Source organism: Arachis hypogaea, chromosome 20, assembly GCF_003086295.3.
Source record: "Arachis hypogaea cultivar Tifrunner chromosome 20, arahy.Tifrunner.gnm2.J5K5, whole genome shotgun sequence".
Classification (NCBI taxonomy): Eukaryota; Viridiplantae; Streptophyta; class Magnoliopsida; order Fabales; family Fabaceae; genus Arachis; species Arachis hypogaea.
Window position 1 is genome coordinate 138,613,441 of NC_092055.1, and position 23,432 is coordinate 138,636,872.

Here is a 23,432-nt window from a genome sequence, read left to right on the forward strand (position 1 = left end):
ACCCGATAGGTAAGATAGTTACTCATAAATATGTTGTTACATACGCAACACAAAATTTAAATTTTTGATATTTATTTAAATAGATTAGTAAATTAATTATTAAAATATTTTATTTTGAACAGAGTGAAATGTAGTACTTTTTAAAAATACAAGATAATAAATTAATAATAATAATTTCACTATAAATTCGTCTTTTGAATTGAATAAAATATTATTATTTTTGGCTAATAATAATTTATATCTATGTTTACAAATATTTTATACACAATAATATATAATTTATATTTATATTTATTAAAATTTTACGCATATAAATTAATGTAATTTATATTTAAATTTTTTAAAATTTATATACATAAATTAACAAATTTTATTTATTAAAAATAATTTAATATTTATACTGATTAAATAATAACAAAAATACTAAAAGTTTCTGCCAAAATTTTTTTATATGGAATTTATATGATGACTTTTTTTGTTTAGATTTTGTTTTTGATATTAGAGTAGCAACGATATTTTTTTAAAATGTGTGTTGATGGGGTGTTATTCTCAAATGTGTAACTGTTTAATTAGATAAATAAAAATCAGACAGTTCAATTTGTGAGAAGTACAGAAATCGGACCGTCCAATTTATGAGGATATAGAAATCGGACTGAGGGATTTGTGAGGAAACAAAAATCGGACCGAAAAATTTCTATTTAAAAAAAATTAAAAAATTTGAAGTATAGAAATTGGACCCTCCAATTTGTGTATCTTTTACACTTTTAAAAAACACCAAAAATTACAATATTAAAATATATCACCACTTTTACTTTCATATAACAAAAAAAAAAAAGCTCTTTTGTTTCCAACCTATAATTTTGGAGCGGAAAAATTCGCATTTATCGCTTCAGCATGATAGAGTCAACGTTTAGGTGGAACTTTTGGACTTAGACTTGTGTACGCCAACCAATCAACGTCGAAAAAAAATAAAAAATAAAAAAGCTATACGTCAGGTTGTTTTATTTTTGTAATGGAATCCAGAAAATTCGGGGTACATGTTTTATGAAGAATATAAGTGAATAACTTAAACGAAGTCACTTAAATCCAAATGCATCTAGATATATCCGTTTTGGATTGTATTATTATTAGTGGTTAGTTGAAAAATATTATTAACTAATATTTTTTCTTTATATTTGTTTATTTAAGTTAATATTAGTTAATATTTTATTTTTTTTCCTATAAATGTTAGATTATTCATCATAGAATTTCCGTATTATAATAATATATTAGTAGAGAGATACGTACCTATCAACTAATCTAATCAAAGGAGTTGTTTTTAAGTGTAACAAATTAAAGGGTTTTGCTACTTAATTATGCCTAAGGAATAAGGACTTTGGTTAAAAAAATTTAAATGAAAATTTTATTAACAAATAAAATTGTTAAATTAGTAGTGATGTTGATTAAATTAATATCTTAACTAATATCCCAAAATAGAAATCCTAAAGACATCAATTAAAAATATCTTATAATAAATGCCACTTCGTTGATTAAATTTCATCTTACAGAAATTAACACTAGAGATGAGAGCGTGATGCAACAATATGATCATCATCGCATATTGTTTAAATTTTTACACATCGCAATTTAAGGAAAAGTAATCATATTTATGATTTGGCTCAGTTTGTAAGTGCATAATTGATTCATAATTTAATGGGTCGTCTTAGTATCATAATGTATTTAATTCATGGTGGAGTTTGATTCCTATGACATGATATAAGAGGTGGTTATAACTTTATATAATAATATTATAAGAAAAGGATAAATAGGTCTTTAATTCATTGGTACGTGAATATTTAAATTTAAAAAAAAATTAATATTATTCATAGCTTATGAGTCAAACTATTACTAATTCAATTTGAAAATTGTAATAAAATGTTGAGTTAAGTACGATTTTGGTCTTCAAGGTATAGGTCGAATTTTTTTTATTTTTAACCTTTTTTTTTTCATACAAAATCGTTCTAAAGATTAACTTGGTTTTAAAATCGTCCTTATTTTAGGGACCAAAATTATACGAAGGTGGCGGCGGAAGCAGAGACAGAAGTAGATCGTGGACAGCTTCTTCTTCTTATTTCCTTTTCCATTTGCAGGAGCAAAAATAATCTCTTTCTCTTATTTTTTTTATTTATTTTATTTTATAATTTTTTGTTATGCGTAATTTGATCCAAAATTTTAAAATTTAAGTAAAAATGACGATTTTAAAACTTGGTTTTAAACTTTAGGGACGATTTTGTATGCAAAAAAATATTGTAAACGAAAAAAATTTTCAGCCTATACCTTAGGCCCCGTTTGTTACTTTGTTTGATGCCCGCGTCTTGCAAAGACATAGACACGGTGGGACGTGTCTATTGTTTGGTTTGTCAGACACAAAAATAAGAAGGACATGCTTACACACAAACATACACAAAATACATGTATTTCATATCTCAATAAAATGGTGAGACACGGATTTTGGGTGATGGACACGGATCTGTATTCTTTTTTTAGACTATTTTATCCTCATTCATTTTCTGAAATTCCAAATATCTCCCTTTTGTGTTACAAACCCTAACCGATGATTTCTTCTGCAATTGTTCTGCACTATTGAAGCTGTACCACCGCCGCACATCGTCTCCGTTTCTCGCTGACTCTCCTCTCTGATTATTGCGTGCTGTGCTCCGGTCGCGATGAGCTTGTGTTGCTACTCCACCGCCTTTGCCTTTCCATCCCGCAACCGCATTAGCCTCCTCCTATCTATGCTTTGCCTTGTTGCCTCTGGTATTTTTCTCTTGTGATGTATATTTTTTAATTTTGATTATTGATAAGATGTGTTATTATTGATTGAGTGCTATCTAGTGTTTGGATATATGGCTGATCGAATTGTAGGTACACCTAAGATTTCTTTATAATTACTCATTTTATTTTCATCTGAATTCTTCAATACACAATAAATAATTTCGGTGGTGGTTGTTTATTTTCCCTAATTGAAGAGGAAAAATAATGGAAAAAGCCATGTTTCTAATTCAAAGAGGGCAATTTATTTGTATTGTGTCTATAAAATTGCTTATTAATCTGCTTACTAAGCCGTTGATCAGATTGTTTGTATTATGTGTCGTAGAAATTGATTAAGTTGGATGATAATTGTTTGTAGAAATTGATCTTTTTTCATTATGGTAGTAGTTAGAGTCAATTTTGTCTTAAAAAGTTATCAATCACCTATCTCAAAGTATTATTTCCTTTCTTTTACTTAATAAAATTACATATTAAAACTCTTAATTATTTTTAGCTGATATTTTTATTGATATGTATTTAATTAGATTTCAATCATGTCTTTTTTATTTTGTTCATCGCTACTTAATAAAATTACATATGCTTATGTAACGAGTGTTTTTCCTATTTTTAGTTTAATTAAGCATTTTTCTTATTCGTACAAATTATTAGAGTTCTTCATTTATGTATTTACTTGTTATTATTTCTTAGGAAGTGATAATGGATCATTCTGAACATATTAAGCTATGTGTTGGATATTATTGGATTATGAGAATGCAATTTGATACGTTAATGCTGCTATGTTTAGTTACTTTATATATGTATATTAGGAATAGAAGGCGGGGTCATTCTTCGATTGGTCGAAGAGTGAACACACTACCATTAAGGCGAGATGCATTAGATAATATCATCAGGGAGGATGGAGATAGAAATTGTATATAGGAGTTAAAAATGAGTTTAAATGTATTTGCAACTTTATGTGAATTGCTACAAGTTCAAGGTGAATTAGACGAAGACGGTCATGTTGGCATAGGTGAGCAAGTAGCAACTTTCTTAATCATCATATTAGCTCACCATACGAAAAATCACAGCTTACAAGTTAGGTTCTATAGATCTGGTGAAACTATTAGTAGGTATTTTTACAAGGTACTGTGTTCGATTTTGCGTGTCCAAAGTATCTTATTTGCAAAGGCAGACCCTGTACCGGAAGATTGTGTAGATCCCAGATGAAAATGGTTCAAGGTAGGTCGTGTATGTAGCTCCAATTTTTATTGGTCAAGTTAACTCTGCATGTAATAAATTTTTCTTTTTACATTTGATAGGGTTGTATAGGAGCATTAGATGGAACTTTCATAGATGTCACAGTCCTGAAGAGTGACAAATCTAGATATCGGACAAGAAAATCTAGAATATCCACCAATGTCTTAGGAGTTTGCAATCAGAACATGAATTTCGTCTATGTCCTTAGCGATTGGAAAGGATCGGCATCTGATTCACGGATACTTAGGGATGCTATTACTCAACATAATGGCTTGAAAATACTTGTTAGTATGTCTAAATCAATCTTTTGAAAAGAATAATAACTATTTATTATGAGAATTACAATCTATTTCTTATATCTCTCCATCCTTCCATTTTAGGGTGTTATTACTTAGTGGATGCTGGCTATACTAATGGGAGAGAATTTTTATCTCCTTATAGAAATGTCCGCTATCATGTGAATGAGTGGGTTCAAGATCATCGGGCACCATAAAATTGTCTAGAGTTATTTAATAAGAAGCACTCTTCGACTAGAAATGTGATTGAGCGGTGTTTTGGGTTGCTTAAGAAAAGATGGGCAATTCTACGAAGTCCCCCGTTCTATCCTATTAGGATTCAAAGTCACATTATTATTTCTTGTTGTTTGTTACAAAATTTTATTCGTATGAACATGGATGTTGATCCTGAAGAAGATGCAACTCTTTTATCAGAACATATACCCGTAGAAGATGACACTATAGTTGATGAAGCTGATACAATTGATATTGTGGAAAGTAGCCATGAGTGGAATCAATGGCGTGAGGACCTAGCAACCGAGATGTGGCAAATATGGAGAGGAGAACATGGCGTGTAGAGTTTTTATCTTTGCAAGTTTTGTTATGTATACAATTGTCCTAGACTATTTGTATTTGAATTCATTTGAGTTTTTTTCGTTGTGCAATATGTATTTGACAATTCAGATTTATAACTTGTATTACAAGTGTTTGTTTTAATTGTTTTAATTAGACAAGATAATTCTACTACCATTGAACTCTAATTTTAATAGTAATTTTGCTGCCATGATTTATTTTATTCGTTATTGTGCATGAATATTATCTAGCAGCAAATGACCTCCATACCCCGCCAATAGACTGAAGAAGAAACTGAACAATTTGTGGTGTTCATGGAGAAATTGGTTGTTGAAGACAAGAGGACAGATGCCGGTCAATTTAAACCAGGGACATTTCAAAAGCTGGCAGACAAAATGAATGAGAAGTTTTCTGGATGTGGTCTCACTGTAAAGCACATCAGAAATAAACACAAGCGCCTCAAAGAAAAATATATGTTTGTGGTTGAGATGTTGAGTTGTAGTGGTTTTGGGTGGAATTCTGAAAAGATGTGTGTTGAAGTGGATAGTAAACAAGTATTAGAAGCATGGGGAAAGGTGTGAATTTTTGAACATTTAATCATTCTTCTTACAAGTATTTTTTAATTTTCATGTAATTGTACGTATATGAATTTATAATGTATACTTTGTTTTATGTTGTATAGGATCGCAATGTTACACTTTACACTCCAGGCAAGCCATTTTCATTGTTTGAACGTCTTGGGAACATTTTTGGCAAGGATAGAGCTACCGGTCTTGATGCATGCAGTGAAAAAGATGCCGAAGAAGATGTCACACCGGGCTCTACATTTGCTGCGGCCACATTTGGTGGCTTAGGTTTAGGCGGAGACGATATTGACATTGAAGATTTAGCAGCTGCCAAGAGCGAACTACCCAACACCTTTTCGACCTCTTTTGCTTCATCAAGTGAGAGAAATCAAGTACGTCAAACTGCAACTAAAAAAAGCAATGATGCTGCAATCCTATCAAACTTGGTTGAAACTTTTAAGGCTGCGATTGAGGATCAAGGAAAGCATGTGTAGGTACTAGCCAATGCAATGTCTGGGGTTAATGAGCAAGTGAATCTTGGCCGAACGTTGAAGAGTCTTGGTTTCGACACAATGGAGATCATACAAATTGCAAAGAAATTTGTGCAAAATCCATAATTGAAGGCAACCTTTTGGAGTTTGGACGAGGAAAGGGCGGCATTCGCACGAGATATAATAGACAACTTTTAGCTATTGTTGGTGATGTTGGTGGTCTTAGTTGTTAACTTATTATGTGTATTTTGCTAGAACTTATTAGACTTTTTAGTGTTATGTTGCTTTTTCGGATGCTAATCAAGTGAAGTACACTAACTAGTTTGCAACTCTTTTATGCGTGAACAGAATTTTATTCATATTGTCCAGTTTTCTGTGTTGATTTTCTGCTATTATGCAACTAAGTTATCCATCAGGCAAATGTTTATTGTGTTGTGCAATTTGCACTTAAAATTGTGTAATCCTACCAAATTCTATTGAATTCTGCATTATGTATATTAATTTTCTGCACTTAAATTATTTATTAAGTGAGTGTTATTTGTATTGTGCAATTTTGTCTCATATTTGTGCAAAAATGTAAAATTTCATTGAATTCTGTATTATTTATGTTAATCTTCTGCACTTAATTTATTTATCAGGTGAATATTAATTGTATTGTATAATTTTGTCTCAAAAATTTATGCACTTTTGCAGATTTAGAATCAAGTCTTGCTTACAACTTATGTTTTCTTAATCCTGTGTTGATGTTTATAACTTGAATTCTTAAATTCTGCACTTATATATTTGTGCAAATCATACAAGATATTCTCCAAATACTATTAGCTAAAAAAAGAAACAGAGCAAACCAAAATAAACATCAAAGAAACAACTTTCCATTAAATTTTCAATTCATATAATTTCATTACAAATGAAGGACCCAACAATCAATTGTGTATTTGCTAAAGCTATACCAATATAAGTCTTATGCTATTGTTTGTCATGATCCATTGTAAAGATATAAAGCCAAATATCACAAAAGAAAAATACAACTTTCAAAGTCTATTAATATCCCAACAGCCATCATAAGATATTAGGACTTTGTCTTCTCCTCTTGTAGCTTTATTCCTTGAGATTTTTTTCCTTTGTTTGCTCCTTATGCATTCTTGAAGTCATGTTTATCTGAAATGAGATAAATGTAATACAACAAATTGAACAATTCACAACTAAAGAATCCAATAACAAAAGAAAAAGATAAAGTTCAATTACCTTTAGTACTTTATAAAGATAAAGCAATTTCTTTACTAATAGTATGATCAATTCACTGAAGCCTTTACTCAATATTTTCAACTTGGATTATGAAATGAATTAAAATAGGTTTCAACAACATCCAAAGTGTGACGATGATCTCTTTTTTAAAATGAGCCAGAAATTGAGATCACAGCATTGAGGTCAGCAAGGCACTCAGTTGGAAAGGCAAGAAAAGAATTCATGAGAAAATCATTAACATATCAACTTTTGCCACACCAACCAGCCTGCAATTTCCCTCTTCATCCAATTTCTTTCCTCTTTCACTTTTCATGTCACCCTTTGATTCTTCAGATGTCAACACTGTCTTCACCATTAGTGGTAGAGCCTTGTAGATACTCCCATCAGTAAACAAAAACTTGGGCCTTGAATTAAAAATCAACTTAGCTTGTTACAAAGATGATTGTAAGAATTTAAGCTTATTTTTCACTATTGATGTAAGGATCACTTTGCCATATATATAAAATTGTAGAGTTCGAAGATTGTAATCTCCTATGAAATTAAATTGGTTACCTTGCCAAATTCTTGGTTAATGGTCCTTGGAATGTTTATGGGACTATATTAATCTTCAAGAATGGGATAGCGAGGATCACACTCACACGTATATATAAAATAAGAGTTATATGCTTAAAAAAGTCCTATGAGTACAGAAGTTAATTAATTTTGAACATTATTTGTAATGAATTTTAGCTAATTGTAAAAAAATCTTATTGAATTTCAGATTCTTTAGAATGAAAACATGCTACATTTTGATCTTTTAGTTCATCAAGGGTAAGTCCATACACATTATTACAATGCTTGGCAACAAAAATCACTTCATTAATCTTTTCATTTACAACATAGCATTCAAGTCTTTTGAAAGTCACTAAATATCCTAAGTCACACAGCTGACTTATACTCAAAAGATTGTGCTTCAGTCCATAAACCAAAAATACATCATCAATGAAAGTAGATTGTTCATTACCTTCTTTTCCAACAGTAATTATTTTACCTTTACCATCATCTCCAAAGGTCACAAAACCTCCATCATACTTGTTTAGTTTGATGAAGCAAGTTGACCTTTCAGTCATGTGCCTAGAGCATCCACTATCCAAGTACCACATATCTTTTTTGTTCTTGGATGCTAGGCAAATCTACATGAAAAACTTCAAGTAACCTTAGGTATCCAAATTAATTTGGATCCTTTGAAGTTAATCAATATTGGTTGCCCAAGTGCATTGAAATCACAAACAACATTGTAAATTTGGTTTTCCACCACTCTCTTTTTAATAAAACATTGTGCATATGAGTGACCAAATTTCTTACAATTAAAACAATAATTTTCTTATACATGTCGCTGAAATCGAGATGAGCTACCATGCTGAAAATGATTAAAGGGCTGAAATTTTCTAGTTTTTGGAAGAGGTGCTTTTCTTTTGACAAATTGATTTTTGTTATAATTATTCCTCTTTGCAAAAGCATTTTCACCAGAATTTTTGAAAACTTTTGGGCTTTTCGAAGATGAGGTTTTGTTGTGAAATGAAGGTTTCCTGAAAGCAACCTCATTTTTCAAAATGTACCCCAGACCTGACCTATTTGAAGTAGGTTCGGTTAGGGCCGTCAAAATGGGTTAAACCCATCGGGCTAGCTCGTTTACCCGTTTAAATGGGCGGGCTTTGCCTCTAAAATTAAGCCCGTTTAGCCCATTCTTTTGTGAGGCTTCTAAGGAGTTTTCTCACTAGGATTTGTTCTGAGTAGTTTGTACCCATAGCATCAAGGTTGTTGATTATGATTAAGAATCTCTCAAACACTTTATCAATGCTTTCTCCATCCTTCATGTTGAACATCTCGTACTCTTTTCGTATCATATCAATCCTCGTTTCTTTGACTTGTTTAGTGCCTTTGTGTGTAACATGGAGTTTCTCCTAGATTTCTTTGACTGTCTTACATCTAGACACCTTTCGGTACTCTTCAAAGCTGATAGCACAGTGAAAAAGGTTGATTGCTTTAGCATTTAGCTCCATCTTCTTCTTATCTTCTTCATTCCACTAAGCTTCTTCTTTTAGAGTCACCACTCCATCAGCACTTATTTTTGTTGGAATCTTGGAACCGCTTATAACAATCTTCCAAATGTTGTAGTCAATGGATTGGATGAAGATCCTCATCCTCTCTTTCCAGTAGGCATAGTTCTTCCCGTTGAAGAAAGGAGGCCTGTTGTTTGATTGGCCTTCAGTGAGGGTATATGCCACTGTGGTTGTGCCCAAGTTGTTCGCCATTGGATCTTTGCTCAAAGCGGTTAAGATTTATTCTTGAGACCTTAGCTCCTGATACCAATTGAAGGTTGTAGTAGGCTTAGAGAAGGGGGGTTGAATCTATGCCTTTCTTTAAGTTACTGAAATAACCCTTTTTTAATTAAACTTGCAATTCTGATTCAGTTTGAACTCAGCAGCAAAAATTTATGAGACAATTTATTTTTGTCTCATGAATATCAGAAAATAGAACAGAGCAGAAAGGAGAAGAGCTAACACCATCATGTATCCTGGTTCGGTTGCCTTGTGCTATGCAACTTACATCCAGTCTCCACCACAACAGTGGTGGAATTTCCACTATAGTTAAAGTATTACATACACCAATTCCACAGGATTGACACAATCCTTTCACACTCAAGTTCTAACCTAATTTGACATTGGCTATGCTAATACCTAACTCTTCACTCTTAGTGCTTACCCAACTAAGAAAGGGGTACCTCACTGGTACTAGACATAAGACACAAACTTACCTAAAGAAATCTGAAAATAACTCTAGGCTTTTCTCTCAAGTGTATCACTCAGCCTCTTTCCACTCTTTGGCTTTTACTTGAGCTCTCTCAATATGCCTTTTCACTCAAGAAATTACAAAAAGATAAACATTGAAAAGTAAATTACAATCTGTAAAACATGAAGGAGATTGACTCTACAACAGCCTCTTTGCTATGTGATAAACCAGATTTGCATGTCTCTGATTCAGTTCTTCATTTTTGGTGGAATGCTTCTTTGAAAGAAAGCACTGTCCAAGTAGAGGAACTTCTTCAGGGAACTCTTCTCAGAACATAACTCACCACACTCTGGTTATCTCTCCTTACCTTTGAATGAACATAAAATCTTCTTATATCTCCTTGCATGTTGCTGGGTTCTTCTTCCTAGGTCAACTTCTTGAGTCTTGTGCTTCACCAACCCACAAACTCACTTTTTCTCATTAATCATCAGAGTAAAAACTTTGCTTCTGACCTTCTCTTGTTGACCGAAAGCCATAAAACAACAACCACAAAAGTCTTCCAATGGTAAACCGGATCTTAGCCATTGAGAAGCTACTTGGTTTCCAAGAATCACTTGTGACCGTAGATACACAACAGATTGGAATAGAAATCAACTTTCCCTTTGATGCCATTTTCGGACTTGCAGAGTGGTGGGAAGAAGAGAAGAGCAGAGACGCAGAGTAGCAATGCAAGACGGCGGTGGCGTAGTAGTTAAACTGACTAAACAGAGCAGCGACATTGGCGAAGGAAGAGAGGGAACGGCGCAGTGCGGTGATGACGCGGTGAGTGGGCCGGCTGAAACGGACAGTGGCGAGGCCGCGAGGGAGGTGTTCGGAGGTGGCTTGCTAGGTGCAAAGACGCCAAAGAGAATGCAAAAGGGGTGTCGCGAGGAGGGTGAGGGTGACTGGGAATTGGAATGCGGCGCTAGTGTGGAAACTGGAAAGAGGAATTAGGGTTTCTAACTTTTGAATATATATATGGAAGGTGAAATGACTAAAAAACCAAAGTAAAAAATAAATTACTAAGGGTGTTTAAGTAATTTAATATATTCGGGGACTGTGGGGAATACGGGAACAGGGATCCCTACTCGGGTCCCCGCACTTGCTTCGGGAAAATTTTGTCCCCCATCCCCGTCTCCACAGGAAAAATTTCTCGCCATCGGGGTTCCATTTGGGGCGGTCATTGCGGGGATCCCCCTGCCCCTTGAAGATTTTTGACACCCCTAAGAAAGAGAGCGAGAGGAGAGAGAAGAAATGGAGTGATCTCGGACAAGTGAGGGAGGAGGGATTTGCGTTTGAATTTGAAACCAACTTTACCGTCGGCAAAATTATCGGTTAAATCTGACGATAAAACCGACGGTAAAGTTGGCTCCAACAAAATCATATTTTGCCCCACTAATCACCGTCAGATTTAGAGTTGGAATATGAAATTCGACGGTAAACATTTTGGAAGATCCAAGCTGCCTTGTATCCGACACAAAAACTAACGCTAAATCCGATGGTAATTAATTCTGCTAAATCTAATGATAAATTCGATGATACACAATATATTTTTTTTATAGTGTTTCCGTTAGAATGTCTTTTTTACTATATAGTAATATAGAGAAACAGACTAAACCTTTTTAAAACTTAATTAAACTTGCTCTATAGACTAACGCGCTCTGCAATCTTTACCATTCTCTAACAACCTTAGTTTATTAGATATGAATTAGGGATTAGAACTCTAAATAATTGGTATATGATATCATTATAAAATTGCAATATCATTTCAGCGAAGAAAAAAGCTTAACAACATACTGTACGTAATCAAATGCTAAAATTTTGGGATTGTATGCATGCTTGTTAGTTAGTTACTTATATATGATGCATGACTTCGAAACTACAATAAAGAGTTAAAAAAGCGATTATTATTATTATTGAGACAGTTGCCTGGTGTGAGCGAGGGAGGTGCATGGTATAGCGCATAGGCTCGCTTATTAAGCTCTATTTGGTTATAAAAATGACTAAGACAAGAGATTGACAAAATATTTAATTTTTTATACAAAAAATTAAAAAAATATAATTATATAAAATTAATATAAATAAATAAAAAATAAAAAATAAATTATATTTTTATTAGTATTTTTATATTTTTTATCAGAAATAATATAAAATATATAAATTTAATATTTTTAAATATAATATTTTTATTTATATTTTATCTAATAAATATAATTTTATATTTTTATATTTTATTTTAGTATTTTGTGTTTGTAAACAAACATAGCAAATAAGCTAAGTAATTAAAACGAGGAAAAGAACAAAGAAGAAGAATGTAAGTAATTAAGAAAAGGAGTAGTGAATGGCTTAGAAATTAGAATCAATCATCTCGATTATCCCACGCACACATAAAGAACAAATGACAAATTAAATCCCAAATGGCTCTGGAACCAATTCTGCCAAATACATAATTAATTGGGAGTGGATCCTCTCCAGTGAGAAAAAAACTGAATGATATCCAGTGTTCAATCTAATCATTCATTGCGTTCTCTCTCTTATTTATTTCTGGTCCCACTCATAGAATTAAAGGTGATAGATCACACTGAATTCTATCAATTGTTAAAAAAACTGGAGAGGATCTTTTTCCTAATTAACTAGCAATTAGCATGGCCTCAAAAGGTAGAATGATGTTGTTTCAATATCTAATTCATTTACAACAAAATATAGTGTGTGTGTCAAGATAGGAAAAATTGAAGAATAAATAATTCAATAATCTTTTTATATATACCTCAATTTAATAGATTTCGATAAGATCATTCTTGTGTAAAATATTTAAGACTTATTATGACAGGCCACAGGCGGCGCCGCTCTTTAGATACAGTAACTTTACCATACATACATTACACATTACTCCTTTTTAAATAAAATTGCAATAATTATTACGGTGGGTGTAATGGTCATTTTGAATGTTTGGAGGCCGAAAACGACTGCGTTTGGATTCAGTGACAGGGCCCTGTCCCTTTCGGTGTCTCCCATACCCTCAACACATGACAACTCACCTCTTCACACGTTATCTACAAAAGCCCAAATTCCCATCACAATTACTCTACCATTTCAATTAATACTAATATTAAACAATATTATTCCTAGTTTGGAGATGGAATAAACTATAATTTAATTTACCGTGAATTAGTTAGTGCTATGTTTTCAAATGAAATATATGAGTAGACAATTTTTGTTTTATTAAACTTGAAATTAAAGGAGCAAAACCATGAAGAAAAGACATGTATGGAATAATTTCTAAGGATAGGTAAGCAAGAAAGCGACCATGCAGCAACATTGTATTGAATGGAATGACAAGTAGTAAATCAATTATTAATCATACAATAATGTATGATATGATATAATGAGATGAGTGTGACGTATTTGTATTATGGGAACAAGCAACCGAATACTCCAGTCACAGTACTACTGAATTACTGATACATAATTGAATACTCTGCAACCGTGGATCTATTAGGTATATAACCATAAAAGCCCAAATATGTGCCATTTTCACTTATTATATTCAGTGTTTTCTCAACAAACCTTCAAGATACTAATTTTAAGATCAAAAGCTTGTTAATTGTGGTGGATAGCTTAAATACTCCAATTTTATTATTAAAAAAAAAACATAAGAAGAGAATCCCAAAGATACACTTTTGTATCTTGTTTTCGTGCGGAAGAAGTGAATATCGCAGCGCTCTCTGCCCAAATATCAATAACTTTTCATTGTTGGGTCTTAATCAAAGAGGGACAATATAATTATGTCTAACAAAATGCGCCAACCATCTATATATCTATAACACTCGTTAAGAATATAGATATTAAAAAATTTCAAGTGTATCAATATATCGGTATTTTAGTGATTTTTAATCGTTGATTTTAATTATAAAAAAAAATATATAATATATATAATTAAAATTAACAGTTAAAAATTATTTAAATATCAGTGTATCAGTATACTTGAAAACTTTCGTTATATATATATATATAGTTTTTTTTAGTTTTTTTTTTATGCATTGATATTGCATAGAGAAAACTAAAACTAGATACTTTTGTTCTCTTATCCGATGCTTATAGAAGAGTCAGACCGAAGACTTTTTTGTTTTTCTTTTTATTTGTGAGAGCCTTTTTTATTTATCACACAAGTCACATACCCACAATATGAGGTTTTTAAACCTCATTCAACCAACTATAAAACATTATAACATCATAATATTCACGTCACGCATACTAACATTCATACACATAATATTAAGGGTTTTCAGCCACAATTAGCTTTAACAAAGTCTCAAATTCGGATGTATCTATTACAAGGCAAAGAATTTCACCATTAAAGTAAACCTTGAGTGCGAGAACAATTTAATTTGCCATCGGATCTAGGCTTCAGCTGAATTTTTCAGAGCCTTATAACATTCTCTTGAAAAAAATATTATCATGTGGGTTTTTTTTTTTGGACTTAAAAAGATAATTAGTTATATTATCGAAAGCTTTTCATTGGACACTGCAGATTTTGGAGTGGCATACCAAGTCGCATATTCGAAGCCCAAAAGAAAAAGTCACATATTTAATGGGTCATGTCAACTGTAATAAATCTAACCCAGCTTCTTATCAAACTTTCATATATTTTTTGGACGTGAACTTCCCTGTAATTTTTTTTGGACGGGCTTCCCAGTATTGTTTTACCAAAGAGAGTTTTTATTAGGTTTACAAGTTTGGGCTTTCATTCTGTCCCACTATTTTAAATTATGGCCCAAATAGAGAGACTTGTAAAGAGGATACAAAGTCATGGGCTAAATGTCTCATAGAGAATATTAGAATTGACTGTAGACCAAATGACAAAAAAAATAAACAAAGCTATGTAACGTACAATCTAAATAATAGCATCAATGGGTCCATAGCTCAGTGGTAGAGCATTTGACTGCAGATCAAGAGGTCACCGGTTCGAACCCGGTTGGGCCCTTAAAAATGTATTATTATGATTTTTAAAGTACTTAGAACTATATTATATAGTTGAAATTTAGAACCCATCCTGAAGATAATATTTAATATTGGAACAAAACCAAAAAAGTGAGGAGCATTGAAAGTAGAAGGATAAACACGTTTGTTAATCACAATCACCATATTCCTTTTCATTCAATATCAAACTAATTTCACTTCTCTCTTCTTTCTGGATTCAAGTCCAGATTTTTCCTTCTCTTGTTGGACTCAGATTTTGTTGCTAACTCAATGATTACAATCAAGGGTATGCAAAGGGGGCGATTCTTGAATCCTATACCCCAACTTGTTACTGGATTATCAAGCTCTGCTGCTGCAAGCTCTTGTGATGCCATGGATACAGCTAATCAACTGCAATCTCTTCATTCTCGGTAAATCAGAAACCTTTTAGTTAATTATTCAATTTCAATTGATTTCTCATTGAGCTGGAATTTTCTATTTACATTGTGTTTGGATCGAACCTAATTAGTTGTGACTAAGAAGTTGGATTAATGGTTTATTTAGATAGATATGTCTTGGGGATGCTGAACAGTACTTGTAAAAGTTGTTGCTCCAAGCATAAAATTTAATATCAGTTTGTTGCTCGTTTATATTCTCATATAAAGAATTAAAGATAATGCATGGTAGAATCAGCATTGTTTGAGCATAATGGAAGTTGCTCTGTATTGTGAGATATTTTGGTGATTACTTAACATAATATTTGGAGTCTATCTAAAGGTAGATGAGGCAGGGTAATTGGTTTTTGGAACTTTATCCATGCATGTTCTTTGGATGTTGACATGATGACATTAGAGCTCTGTCCATTAAGCTCTAATGGATTTTCATTTTTAATGGTTTATTTTTTGGTACATAATTAATTTTAACATTATATCAGCATTTTCAAGAAATCAATTGGCTTGATCTTAAATAATGTGCTCTGCTTTAGTTATCCTGAATACACAAGGGACAGTACAAAGGCCACAGAACATAGGAGTGCATTCAACAAATACAATATAAGGGGCCTATCTCAATGCCTGAATTGGCCTAAAAGGTTTAATGATAATTCTCATCCTGCCAGCTACTTGGTAAACCATCATTTTACATCTGATCGAAATACAGATGCAAAGGATTTCTCAAGTAAGGTGCAGTGGATCTTATGTTATGATACTCCCTATCCACCTTCTATTGTTATGTATTTAACCTCCGATATAAAATATTAAGCTAGCAGCCATGTTGAATCTGTAAATTTCTTTCAATGAAAAACTCAAACTTCTCTGTTGTACATTTAATGCTGATGCGATATGATATCTCCATTATTATGTCTAATTAAGTATTTCTTTGCTTTATTAACATTTTTCATTCTATTTGTTGCATCATATTGGATCATTTGTGACTCATAATTTATACAATGCTTCAGCTTCTTAAAGGTATTCCAGACTTTGTAAAGATAGTGGAGGTTGGTCCAAGGGATGGATTGCAGAATGAGAAGTCTATCGTTCCAACTGATGTAAAAGTTGAGTTGATAAAGCTGCTGGTTTCTTCTGGGTTGTCTGTCGTCGAGGCAACAAGTTTTGTATCACCAAAATGGGTTCCACAGGTAACTGTTATTCCTAGATAAAATTGATCTATTCACAATTTTCTAGTCAACACTATGATGAACTCCTGCAATGTTCTTGATCATAATTATGTGTTTTTGGTATGTTTTCTACCATGTTTACATAATTTATTTTATTAGAAGTTAAGGAAGCTGCTATTTGTCAAGTTATTGTATGCTGAGATTCTCTTCTTGATTATTGTTCCCATAATTCTTTTATATTTTGCTGGGTCCCCTTCCCCCCTCCTCTCTTCAATTCTTCACATGATCTATAGCCTGGGATGGTAGAGTTAGTTATGATTTCTATTGTACTTTTAAAATTGTGTTGCAGCCATAAAAGTTTTTCAGACTGCATGTTTCTTCAAAACAAGTTATCTGACAAACTGATTTCACATCTTTGAAACCAAATTCAGTTGGCAGATGCAAAGGATGTATTGGAAGGCATTCAAGATGTGGAAGGTGTTAGCTTTCCTGTATTAACTCCAAACCTCAAAGTAAGATATACATGTCAAAGTAAGATATATATGTTTTAAAAATTATTATTCATTAAGTATTTGCATATGCATTTAATTATCTAAACCTGTTTCTTTCAGGGCTTTGAGGCAGCTGTTGCTGCTGGGGCTAAGGAAGTGGCTGTTTTTCCAGCAGCTTCTGAATCATTCTCTAAAGCAAATCTCAACTCTGGCATTGAGGATAATCTTGCTCGTTGCCGAGACATTGCTTCAGCTTCTCGAAGCTACTCAATCCCTGTTCGTGGGTATAGTTTTCATTTTTCAATTGTTACTTGTCAATCTCTACAGAAAAGTTACAACATTTTCTGAGGTTTTCTGTTTCTACTAGTTTATTCAAAATGAGTTTATTTACGTCTTTGAATTGTTGTTGTAATTGACACATCCTAATTCATTTTTCATGATATATAGATGCTGATTTGTTTTTTCAATGGCAACATTTGATGGTATGCCCACTATTAAAGTACTTTCAACCATAGTCTCTTCCTATTATATTTGCATTTCGATGGTTGTAAGAGGGAATTAATGAAAAGATGATTTAGATTATAGAAATGGTTTTGTTGATCATAGGATGTATCTTAGACTCATCTTTCGTCCTAACTAGAATATAGGTACTTTTCCTTCAAATTATTTGAACAATCACAAAAGGACCATGCTGTTACTCTTCACTTTAAATTTCAAAACCATCATAGTAAATTATATAATCAGCCATGTGACTGGTTTTATACTTCAGATATATATCATGTGTTGTGGGATGTCCTTTTGAAGGACATGTTGCTCCAGCCAAAGTAGCATATGTGGCAAAGGCACTTTATGAGATGGGTTGCTCAGAGATTTCACTAGGTGATACGATTGGTGTTGGTACACCTGGTAATGTTTCTTCTGTTTGTTGTCATGTATGTTTTTTTAGCTATATTGGATTTGATTGCAGTGGTGCTGTATGTATAGATATGTTAAAGTTTTTAGCTCTTATTTGTGTTGATCTGGTTCCCTTCTTTAGTTATATTATAATGTTGTCTCGTCAGTGATGAATTGTATGGAGTCCTTGCATATTTTACAATAATCTTACTTAAAATTCCCTTCCATTTTCTACCCTGCTGTTTTAGTTTTAATTTTCAAATTTTTTGATTGGACTCAATCTGCTTCATCTTCGCAGGCACTGTCGTTCCAATGCTGGAAGCTGTTCTTGATGTTGTTCCAGTTGACAAGCTTGCTGTCCACTTTCATGATACTTATGGTCAGGCGCTTTCAAATACTCTAATTTCACTTCAGGTAAATGATTTCGTTTACTTTCTTTTTCGCTTATACTTGTCATTTTGTAGCCAGTTTGCGTTGGGATTTTTCTGGTGTTGAGTTGTGTCCCCATTCTCTCAAAGTAAACAATGAAAGAAACACTTGGAATTTCTCTAATCATAATGGATAACCTTGGTTCTGAACCTATCCCTTGTTATAACTATATGTGTAACGTTATGCAGATGGGGATCAGTGTAGTGGATTCATCTGTTTCCGGCCTTGGGGGTTGTCCGTATGCAAAGGGTGCAACTGGAAATGTTGCCACAGAGGATGTTGTTTACATGCTGGATGGAATTGGAGTGAAAACCAACGTGGACCTCGGAAAGCTTATGCAGGCCGGAGATTTCATCTGCAAGCATTTAGGACGTGCATCGAATTCAAGAGCCGCAACTGCGTTGAGTAAAGTTAAAGCTCATGCTTCCAAACTTTGAATATGTTAAAGCTACACAATGCAATCCACATGATACATAGGTTAATGAATTTATCCACTGCATAACTTCTGTTCATGTGCTTTTATGACCATAGAGAAAGAGAAAGAGGAGAGTTGCATCGCTTTGATTATTGAAGCATCACATGTTCAGCATTGTGATCTTAAAGACAAATGTTTTAAATAATGAAATGATTAAAGACATTAATGCTTTTCATGCTGTGATTACCTTGTACTCTACTCCAATAATATGATGTGTGACACAAGGTTAACTAGGAAGAAATGCATGCCTTTCCATTCATAAAGATCCCTGGAATCCAATCCCATATATGAATAGGGAGTTGAATCCAAAATAGTCCAACAAAATCAAATGAAGAATCTAGATGACATCAATGCTGAGAACATTTAAATTTGATGTCATGGTTGTACAGTTTACTTGAGGAGCACATAAAGAATCCAAACACTAATAACACAAGAATCACTAATAATGAACAATGTTATGTATCAAGTAACAGAACTAGAAAGCTGAATGTGTATACCACTGTCACTGTGTGAAGTGAAGTGAAAAATCTTTATGTCCTTTTAACTGACACTGTTTTTGATTTTCTCCCTCCCAATTAGAGAGAGAATTGTGCATGCATGTGTATACATTATAACTGTGTGAGAGCAGAAAGAAATTTATAGTTATTGAAGGGAGTTGGTGGTGGCATCAACAAGGTAGTTATTGCACCTTCTTTTTAACGTGGACTTTCAACTCAATCTGTGCTGCTTCATTGTTTCAACATTTAATGTACTGAGGATTTTGTCTCCCTAGCTAGCCTTGTTTTCACCCTCATAGGGGTACACAACTACACATAATCAAACTTACATATTCTGGTGAAACGCACAATATACAAAAATAATTCAAAAATCTACTTGGTAAATACTAAAATGTGAAATCCCAAGTCCATGAAAATTTATGTTAAATTTAACTATAAAGGATCATTATCAGTCAACTTGTATGTATTCTCTATTTTTGAATTCTTAAGCAAAAGTTTGCTTAAATCACGTGATAATAAAACTCATTAGTCATTTGTCATAAATTAATAGACCCCATATTATATTGTCGCTTTCTCCCTAAAATCATATGATAGACAAAGTTCGGTAAATTCACCAGATTGGAGTTTCTCTTTTATCTATACATGCACTTATTATATTATTATATGGTCATATCATTGAGAATTTGAGATCCATTTATATTATCATGTTATTTATTTCACATTCTAACTTATTTGAGCTCTCAACTGTCAACTATACCTCTTAATTAATAAAGAATTTTCTCTTAAAAAAAATAATCATCATCATCATTGTGTTGTTGTCTTCTATATGAGCATATACATGAAGATGATGATGAATATGGATGCTGCTGATTGAATTTCATTAAAGATACTCAAATGGGGGTCTCTCACTTTAAATGCCAGAACCTTGTCGTCTTACATTTATGCATCCCTGTGACATTCTGTTGCCCTGAAAGTGACCTCACATTCACACTCAAACCTTAATTACCATAATCAAAATATTAAGTAATTTAGTCAAATAAAATAAATTTATATTTTCGTGGGAATAATCAAATAATTTAATTATTAGTTTAGCATATGGTTCCGCATCCATTTTAGGATGCAGGTCCTATATGAATTGTTTCTATATTGTTTTGGTCATGTATATATATATATATATATATATATACTACTACTACTTATTTTGTATCTACATAGATATAGGTATCATTGATGAATGTTGTCCTTCAACTTTAGATTGTAGAAGCAAGGACTTGAATTGTGTATACAAATGCAAGTGATGGTGCTGTGTGGCATTTAATTTTATTCATGCATGTTAAATTAAAAGTACTACTGCTACCATATATATAGACTCATCAATAAAAGAAAGTACTACTACTATTATATAGCTACCATATAGTTTTTTAAATCACCGTCCTCAATGATTTGCTCAATCTTTAAAGATATTATAATATTATATATCTTTTGAAGTGCATTAAATGTCAAATTTGGCCGTTTCTGAGGAGTCTCTATAATTCTGATGCATTTTCAGCCAAAAAGAAAATTTTCAAAAACACTTTATAGTTCTATATGCTCCTTGCCAAAATATTAGAAAAGGGTAAGAAAATTAATCCCTGTTAAATTGTTATATTTTTTTTTCCCTTGCAAATGGGTAGAACATTATTATTATTATTATTATTTATGTGAAGCCCACTAAAGTGGATATATGGCTGGCAAATAATAAATAAAAAAGAATATATATAAAAAAAAAACAGAAAATGAAAATTGAAAGTTATTACAGTGGGACCTGGCTCATAATAACGAAAGAGAAATTAAGATGAGTGGACGGCTATGGACATTTGATTCTTTACTCAGCTTCATGATTAAAAGTGTTAATGTAGGTTGAAAAATTTTATGTGGATCCATGGCTAAGAATTCATCTATCTCATTATATATTATCACACTGTGGATTCCCAAGAACAATATCACACAATATAATGTATGGGAAACATTTTAAGACTGATGCACCAGTTGTTTGTTTTAACCGTTGATCTGAATTATAAAAAATATATATAATATATATTAATTAAAATTAACGGTTAAAAAAATTGGTGTATCGGTATTTCCCGGTACACTTGAAATGTTTCCTAATGTATGTGTAGGACACCCCCTTTAGTAGTTTTAACTCTATGAAATTAATTATATATTATTTTTTCACCATACTCTGCTACCCTAGCCGGCCCCCATAATGCATCATGTTCATTATTCATAGATCCCCAACACTTTATGCAGATTTATTTAATTTCCATACAGTGAACTACAGACAAAAGCTTTCTCTCTTATATATATACAGTCACATATATATATGTTATAGGAACTTGGACATACATACATTTGTGTTTTGTTTTAAATTAATTAAGGACAAAATAGAATATAATTTTTAGAAGTTTGAAGAAAATAAAAGAATAATTACAATGTAATTATTGTTGTTGTTGTGATATATATATGGATACACAAGACTTTATTGTGTAAGGGAATGAGTGTTAACCAAATGTAGAAAACTTGATGATGTATGTGTATAGAGACAATAGATCAGAGAATCTTGAAATAAACCAAAACATGAGAGGACAAAGAGGGAAGAGAATTTAGAAGCTTATAAGCATGCAAACAAACACCATCAATTACTACCTAAACCAAATTCATCATCAACATTATTCATTATATCTATATCTATATATCATAAAAAAAAAATAATCTAAACTCATAATATTCTTCATCATCATCATGATCATCACCAAAATATATATATATTATATCTCATGAAACCTAAATTTATCATCATATACATCTCTGTAAACTTATATAATTACCGGAAAAAGACTATGGTGGGAGCACCAAAAATGCTCTTTCAAAATGTAATATATAAATAAAAAAAAAGGAAGAAACTAGGATTGAGGACATGAATTAGAAATATCCAAGATGTGAATATATCTCTTTTGAGATATAAATAAAACAAACTTATCTGTTGTGGAGAGGATTAGGACCAGTGTATACTTTCCTCTTGTCTGCACCAAAAACTTGATGATCATCATTGTTCTTCCCATTGGTGGCACCACCTCCATGGAATGTTGTAGAAGATTTGAGTTGAGATAATGTTGGTCTCATCATCATCCTCCCATCATAAGCAGCTTCAATAGATGATGGAGGAGTAGTAGTGGTCAATAGTAAGATCAACAAAATTAACACCATTTTTGGGTTTACACAAATCATGGCATGTGGGAAGCAAGGAGAAGCTAATAAGGGTTTTTGAGGATGAAAGTCAATGGAAGAAGAAGAGAGATCCAAAAATATGCATAGAACTTGATGCCCACTAATTTTATAATTGGTCCCCCGGTAATACAAATTTCAGAGCCTGGTTTCTTGTTTTGTTTTTTGCTCTTACAATTACAAACAAATCAAAAGGCCTTAACTTCACTATACTCTCTCTACTCTCTAGCTACTAGGCACCATTAGAGAGAGAGAGAGAGAGAGAGAGAGAGAGTTTGTTGGTTGGTATAGCTAAAGTGAGAAAGTGAGAAGAGAAGAGAGTGAGAGAATGAGTTTCTTTCTTACACTGAAAGCCTTTTACACCAAAGTCCCTTTCTCCTTATTCTTACCCTCTTGTCACACATCATTTCCATCATTTTCTTTATTCATCTCTTTTTTTTTTCTCAAAAGACAAATAAAAAATTAGGATCATTTTTGTTTTTGAAAAAAAAATAATATAAGTTATTTTCCATTGTTATATCAACTTGTACGGGGAATGGTGTAGAACGCAGTTATAAAGTGTATAGGTGCTTTACACAACTGTAGTGTTAGGAGCAAAAATCGAACCGTCCGATTACCTTCGCCAAAATTTAAATTTTCTCTTTTACACTAATTGGACTATCTGATTAGTAGGCTTAATTTTTTTTACAAAGAAATCAGATAGTCCGATTTTTTCATCCATTATTTCAAAAAAAGTTGTCCCACATCCATATCGAGCACTCACATTCTCTATAACAACGCACAACACACACATACTTCTC

At 32.5% G+C, this 23,432-nt stretch overlaps 2 protein-coding genes and 1 non-coding gene across 4 annotated transcripts; all 3 read left to right on the forward strand.

The window, feature by feature from the left end:
* Positions 1–3,738: 3,738 nt before the first annotated feature.
* Positions 3,739–4,540, forward strand: LOC140183272 (uncharacterized). The gene is made up of 3 exons (XM_072231306.1): positions 3,739–4,002; positions 4,110–4,335; positions 4,428–4,540. Exons 1-3 carry the CDS (start codon positions 3,739–3,741, stop codon positions 4,538–4,540), a joined length of 603 nt encoding a protein of 200 aa, XP_072087407.1.
* Positions 4,541–14,920: 10,380 nt separating this feature from the next.
* On the forward strand, positions 14,921–14,992 carry TRNAC-GCA (transfer RNA cysteine (anticodon GCA)). Its single transcript has one exon. It is a non-coding gene; the product is annotated as a tRNA-Cys (tRNA).
* A 29-nt stretch (positions 14,993–15,021) lies between these two features.
* Positions 15,022–19,044, forward strand: LOC112783159 (hydroxymethylglutaryl-CoA lyase, mitochondrial). Of its 2 annotated transcripts, none has more exons than XM_025825957.3 (8): positions 15,022–15,398; positions 15,953–16,148; positions 16,424–16,603; positions 17,014–17,094; positions 17,194–17,357; positions 17,843–17,979; positions 18,266–18,381; positions 18,585–19,044. In XM_025825957.3, the coding sequence occupies exons 1-8, from the start codon at positions 15,259–15,261 to the stop codon at positions 18,831–18,833; spliced, it is 1,263 nt and encodes a 420-aa protein (XP_025681742.1). In that variant the 5' UTR covers positions 15,022–15,258; the 3' UTR covers positions 18,834–19,044. The 2 variants fall into 2 exon arrangements, with proteins under 2 accessions (XP_025681742.1, XP_025681743.1); XM_025825958.3 differs by having other exon boundaries at positions 15,064–15,398; positions 15,953–16,143.
* The last annotated feature ends 4,388 nt before the right edge of the window (positions 19,045–23,432 follow it).

What these genes read in the sequence shown, in the direction of transcription:
- LOC140183272 (XM_072231306.1), top strand. Translation starts at nt 3,739, where the DNA reads ATGAGTTTAAATGTATTTGCAACTTTATGTGAATTGCTACAAGTTCAA. An exon ending in ACCCTGTACCGGAAGATTGT is followed by an intron (nt 4,003 to 4,109) that starts GTAGATCCCAGA and finishes TACATTTGATAG; the next exon opens with GGTTGTATAGGAGCATTAGA. An exon ending in TGGCTTGAAAATACTTGTTA is followed by an intron (nt 4,336 to 4,427) that starts GTATGTCTAAAT and finishes CTTCCATTTTAG; the next exon opens with GGTGTTATTACTTAGTGGAT.
- LOC112783159 (XM_025825957.3), top strand. Translation starts at nt 15,259, where the DNA reads ATGATTACAATCAAGGGTATGCAAAGGGGGCGATTCTTGAATCCTATA. An exon ending in TACTCAATCCCTGTTCGTGG is followed by an intron (nt 17,358 to 17,842) that starts GTATAGTTTTCA and finishes TTTATACTTCAG; the next exon opens with ATATATATCATGTGTTGTGG. An exon ending in ATACTCTAATTTCACTTCAG is followed by an intron (nt 18,382 to 18,584) that starts GTAAATGATTTC and finishes AACGTTATGCAG; the next exon opens with ATGGGGATCAGTGTAGTGGA.